General features: G+C 44.3%; 1 protein-coding gene across 2 annotated transcripts in view; it reads right to left on the bottom strand.

The window, feature by feature from the left end:
* Positions 1–2,260: 2,260 nt before the first annotated feature.
* Positions 2,261–6,000, bottom strand: part of LOC139530795 (cysteine-rich motor neuron 1 protein-like) — a 55,473-nt gene continuing 51,733 nt past the window's right edge. For both annotated transcript variants that reach the window (XM_071327495.1, XM_071327496.1), the window contains 2 exons: positions 5,395–5,573; positions 2,261–4,805 (listed from right to left, as the gene is read on the bottom strand). In XM_071327495.1, the coding sequence (XP_071183596.1) occupies positions 4,614–4,805; positions 5,395–5,573 (371 nt within the window). In that variant the 3' untranslated portion in view covers positions 2,261–4,613. The remainder of the gene's footprint in view (positions 4,806–5,394; positions 5,574–6,000) is intronic.

Genomic DNA, 6,000 nt, shown 5'->3' with positions numbered 1-6,000 from the left:
TATTTGTGGGCAGAACTGAAAAAGCATATTTACATTTACATTTTACATTTAAGTCATTTAGCAGACGCTCTTATCCAGAGCGACTTACAAATTGGTGCATTCACCTTATGATATCCAGTGGAACAACCACTTTACAATAGTGCATCTAACTCTTTTAAGGGGGGGGGGGTTAGAAGGATTACTTTATCCTATCCTAGGTATTCCTTAAAGAGGTGGGGTTTCAGGTGTCTCCGGAAGGTGGTGATTGACTCCGCTGACCTGGCGTCGTGAGGGAGTTTGTTCCACCATTGGGGTGCCAGAGCAGCGAACAGTTTTGACTGGGCTGAGCGGGAACTGTACTTCCTCAGAGGTAGGGAGGCGAGCAGGCCAGAGGTGGATGAACGCAGTGCCCTTGTTTGGGTGTAGGGCCTGATCAGAGCCTGAAGGTACGGAGGTGCCGTTCCCCTCACAGCTCCGTAGGCAAGCACCATGGTCTTGTAGCGGATGCGAGCTTCAACTGGAAGCCAGTGGAGAGAGCGGAGGAGCGGGGTGACGTGAGAGAACTTGGGAAAGTTGAACACCAGACGGGCTGCGGCGTTCTGGATGAGTTGTAGGGGTTTAATGGCACAGGCAGGGAGCCCAGCCAACAGCGAGTTGCAGTAATCCAGACGGGAGATGACAAGTGCCTGGATTAGGACCTGCGCCGCTTCCTGCGTGAGGCAGGGTCGTACTCTGCGAATGTTGTAGAGCATGAACCTACAGGAACGGGTCACCGCCTTGATGTTAGTTGAGAACGACAGGGTGTTGTCCAGGATCACGCCAAGGTTCTTAGCACTCTGGGAGGAGGACACAATGGAGTTGTCAACCGTGATGGCGAGATCATGGAACGGGCAGTCCTTCCCCGGGAGGAAGAGCAGCTCCGTCTTGCCGAGGTTCAGCTTGAGGTGGTGATCCGTCATCCACACTGATATGTCTGCCAGACATGCAGAGATGCGATTCACCACCTGGTTATCAGAGGGGGGGAAAGTATGTGAGCAAGGAGGCCTACAAACCTGACTCAGTTACACCAGCTCTGTCAGGAGGAATGGGCATAAATTCACCACACCTTATTGTGGGAATTGTGAAAAACTGAGTTTGTATGTGTATATACACTGCTCAAAAAAATAAAGGGAACACTTAAACAACACAATGTAACTCCAAGTCAATCACACTTCTGTGAAATCAAACTGTCCACTTAGGAAGCAACACTGATTGACAATAAATGTCACATGCTGTTGTGCAAATGGAATAGACAAAAGGTGGAAATTATAGGCAATTAGCAAGACACCCCCAATAAAGGAGTGGTTCTGCAGGTGGTGACCACAGACCACTTCTCAGTTCCTATGCTTCCTGGCTGATGTTTTGGTCACTTTTGAATGCTGGCGGTGCTTTCACTCTAGTGGTAGCATGAGACGGAGTCTACAACCCACACAAGTGGCTCAGGTAGTGCAGCTCATCCAGGATGGCACATCAATGCGAGCTGTGGCAAGAAGGTTTGCTGTGTCTGTCAGCGTAGTGTCCAGAGCATGGAGGCGCTACCAGGAGACAGGCCAGTACATCAGGAGACGTGGAGGAGGCCGTAGGAGGGCAACAACCCAGCAGCAGGACCGCTACCTCCGCTACCTCAACTTATGGAATGTAAACTTCAGACCCACTGGAATTGTGATACAGTGAATAATAAGTGAAATAATCTGTCTGTAAACAATTGTTGGAAAAATTACTTGTGTCATGCACAAAGTAGATGTCCTAACCGACTTGACAAAACTATAGTTTGTTAACAAGAAATTTGTGGAGTGGTTGAAAAACGAGTTTTAATGACACCAACCTAAGTGTATGTAAACTTCCGACTTCAACTGTGTATATATATGATTTTCTTTTACTCTGAAAACTTGGGGTGCCAAATAAAACCTCCCGCGGGCCAGTTGGGGAACCCTGCTCTAGGCTTTAAGAAACACCACACACAGATCTCTGGCCAAATCCTGTAACACAACACAGATAAGCAGAGCAGAGAAAGTATGCTAAAGAGAAAAGGGAACATTAAAACCTTTGGCAAACTAAGGGAGAGGGAAAGCTGATCACCTTCGGCAGCACTGGGAAAGAGTAGTTAAAGGAACAGATGTCATATCTAACCATGTTACCTCTTTTGAACCCAACAAGCACAGCACACTTCCTCATTGCAAACATGATCTCACCATGGAAATGACACAAACACTGAAATGTCTTCCCAAAGTTAAAGGCAAAGTCATTTTTGTTCACACATTTTATTTTTTCAAAATAAGTGTAAATGTTACAGTTCAACATCTAAGAAAAATGTATTTACAGTTGGCAAAAGTAAAATAAATAAGCTTGAATAACAAAGCAGATAGAAATGGTAAATGGTTTACAATATCGAAAATGTACAGCAGCTTTGGCTACCAAGTTCATTTGCCAAAAACACATGTCAAACTATAGATTAGTATTAATAAATAAAACTATGTGAAAAAATAAATAAGGTACTCTTCTGTCCACTACTTTTATCTACCTTTTTTACACATAGGAAAAACAAATAACTGTAAGCTCTTACAAGTCGCATCTTCACTTCATTTAAAACACATGGTTGTGATTCAAACAGACCCAAATCTACAGAATTACTTTTACAACTCTTCAATAGAAATCTACATTTGTCTCCACCCAGTTTTGACATCACAATGGTCTTTGAATCGAGAGAGTGGCAATGTAATTATGAAATCATGCCCAAAGATTTCTTATTAAACCCCAGTCTGTTTTGTAAAGCTCCAAAGCACAGCTCTTTCACTAGATCGATCAGATTGTTAATAAGCCAAGACTGTGCTGCAACAGTATGTTAACTTGAGTGGTTTATCATTACGTGATAAATATGCCTATCAAATCCTTTATGCCTATCAAATCCTTTAAGCCTTTATCCCTCTAGGAATTCTCCCCCACAGCTTTTTAAAACACTGGATCCTTACAAAAGTGCTAATTTTCATGAACATGCTCTGATGTTGTAAAGTACTATTATTTACAGTTCATAGCAGTCTCCTTGAACCCCATGCCCTTGTTCACTGTAATACGTTATAAACTGGTGGAATGGGAAGACCTTCAGTCAGGTTACCTGGGTATGGAATACATAGCACATCAGTTGAACTCTTCAAAATGTACTGAATTGGGCTAGAATATGTTATTATAGGAGAAACAATGAAATATGATAAACATTTAAGGCTACTAATGCACATGTTAACATTCTCTGGAAACAGTAGCTCCTGTTTGCGCACGGCTGTAAATTAACTTATATAAGTGAGGCTTACTGTATATCGACATTACTCATGAGTCACTCCAGAAGGTCTGGCACTGCTTCTGTAGTTTCTTGTAACGAGTCGTCTTATCTGAAAGCTATAAAATAAGTCTGGATTCATGTTAATCCACTTCACCTTGAAGTCCATTGCCATTTCTATATGATGAAGTTCAGTCAATGGGATGATTCCTTCTGAAGGAAACCAGACTAAGAGTTATTGAGTAGAGAAGAATGAAGGACCATACTGTATTACAGACGGACACACTGGCTTCACGGCTGAGGCAGACTACATTCACTTGTACTGTATTTGTTCCCTCTCTCCAGGGTAGCTGGTTGTTTTCTGAATGGAATGACTTGGTCATCATCTTTGAGGCAGACAGGAACCACTACAGTAAGTGGGAAGAGAAGAGCATCCTTCCTCTGCGTTAATGGAGAAAGTTTAGTCTGGTGATTGCAATGTTTTAATCTTGCCACCACGGAGACCATCACAAAACCAAGAAATACACTACTAGTACACATAGAAATAGAAGGGTAAAAAAGAAGCTAAGATGGATACCAAACGTTCTAAAGCAGGAGTATGGGTCTATTTTCCCTGAGTCTGCTGGGTTCTGATGTTGCTCAGTCATTGACTGCGGAGAGGAGAGAGTCATGGATCTAGCCATATATCTGCTAATCCCTCCCATCCAATTTTGATTACAACTGGAAGACCAGTTAAATCTAAAACAATTGTTGATCAATTGAGTGCTGCGCTGCAGCACATGGAAACCAGCAGACTGGAGACCATCTAGTCTAGAACCCAAACTGCTGTCCTAAAGCTTTTATACTCCTATTAGCTTCATGTTCCAGCTCCAGAGGAGGCGAGAAGCAAAAATGATCATGTTCACAGTGCAGAGCTCTCTGGCTGAGTAGTAGCCTCTCTGGCTGTCTTTCTGTCTGGTGAACTGTATGGCAAAGTCCCAGAATGGCCACATCCTCCTGCCTCCCCTGTCTCTCCTCACCGCACCAGCAGCCAGGCCACAGTAAAGCTCCAAACGCAGGATATAGCAGTATGATAAAGCAACAGGAAGTTGCAATGTTTTGTGTTTCGTTGTGGATCATCAGTTTTACTGCCAGAGAGAGAGAGAGAGAGAGAAGGGGGGGAATCCCAGACATGTGTGTGGCTGTACAGTACAATATATAGTTTTGTGGATCGATCACCATGGAAATGTGTGAAAGAGAGAAGAGGAAGTACTGGGTAGCCCTGCGGGCGGTGTAGAGTTTGGGGGTCCGGTTAGGGGGTTGGTGGTCGGGGGCCTGTAGGGATCTAGCGCTGCCCCCTGCCCTGGCCCATACTCAGCTTCGCCCGGGGGATGCTCATTCTCTCCACACACGGTGAGCTCATCTCTGGGGAGAAGTTGATGCTGCAGTCATTCTTCACGCTCTGGAACTTGTTCTCCTTTGAAGGTTCCATGTACACCAACGAGTTCTTATTCACATGCTTCTTCAGGATCACAGTCTAAGAAAGAAGAAGAGAGAGGAAAGATTCCCTGGGTTTCAAATATCAATTCTCTTGCCAGTTATTGATTGGATCCTACTGCTTTGGGTTAGCGTGCACTGTGTCTAGTTCGGACGGGAGAGACTGTTCAGAAAGTATGTGACGATTTTCTGTGCCACTAGTCTTATTTCATGGGGGTGTTGTAAAACTATCACATTTGATGATAACTTGACACAGTTCAAAGTGCTCCTTCAGAATTAAGTCCTGGAAAAAGACATGAATCCCTACTTTATGACACCCTGAACACGGGTTGTAGCAGGAGCTGGAAGATCAAGAAAATCCACGACCCACCCACAGATTAAAACCCAAATCAACCGCCCGCCCCACTATGGTGCTATGATTTAGCACCACAGGGGTCTAAGTTTGGGCAGCAATGCTGGGTTGCAGCAGGTAGTTTAGCTGTTAAAAGTCTGTGCCCTTGAGCAAGGTACTTAACCCTAATTGCTCCTGAAGTCGCTCTGGTCTGCTCAAATGTAAATGTTGCAATTCATTGGTGAAACTGCGTTCAGTACAGTGCCTAATGAGCTGATTTACCCACAATGCCTCTCACCTTCTTGGGGGCACTGTAGCAGGACATCTGCACCCACTTCTTTTTCTTGTTGATGAGGAGCGCCACGATGAGGAAGATGATGATGGCCAGGAGTAGACCGGCCAGTATCCAGGCTGCTGATTGGTAGATGAGAGCCATCTCAGTTTGGCTGGGGAAGTTCTCTCCCAGGCTGTTCCCGTCTGCAAGGAGAATCAAACAGTATTAATATCAGCTCTCCCCCACAGACTAGACTACACACACTGCTGTCACATGGGCCAATATTGCCATTACATTATTCCCCTTCTAATCAATTGAAATTAAAAGCAGCTCGTGTCCTTGTTTAGTGTTTGGCAGTTTTCCCTGGCCAATACCTCAGATACAGTCTTCAGATGAATGGTCTCTGTCCCAGGACTCTTATGGGTTAGTATTGTTTTGGCCACATCGATTCATCATGTGTCACTGCATTTCTCATTTGACAAAGTATCCCTATATAATATATATATATATATTTTTTACCTTTATTTAACTAGGCAAGTCAGTTAAGAACAAATTCTTATTTACAATGATGGACGACGCTGGCCCAATTGCGCGCCGCCATATTGGACTCCCAATCACGGCCGGTTGTGA

The sequence above is a fragment of the Salvelinus alpinus genome, chromosome 9, assembly GCF_045679555.1.
Source record: "Salvelinus alpinus chromosome 9, SLU_Salpinus.1, whole genome shotgun sequence".
In the NCBI taxonomy this organism is placed as follows: domain Eukaryota; kingdom Metazoa; phylum Chordata; class Actinopteri; order Salmoniformes; family Salmonidae; genus Salvelinus; species Salvelinus alpinus.
Note: the sequence above shows the minus strand (reverse complement) of the source record. Positions and strands in the feature narration are given on the sequence as shown.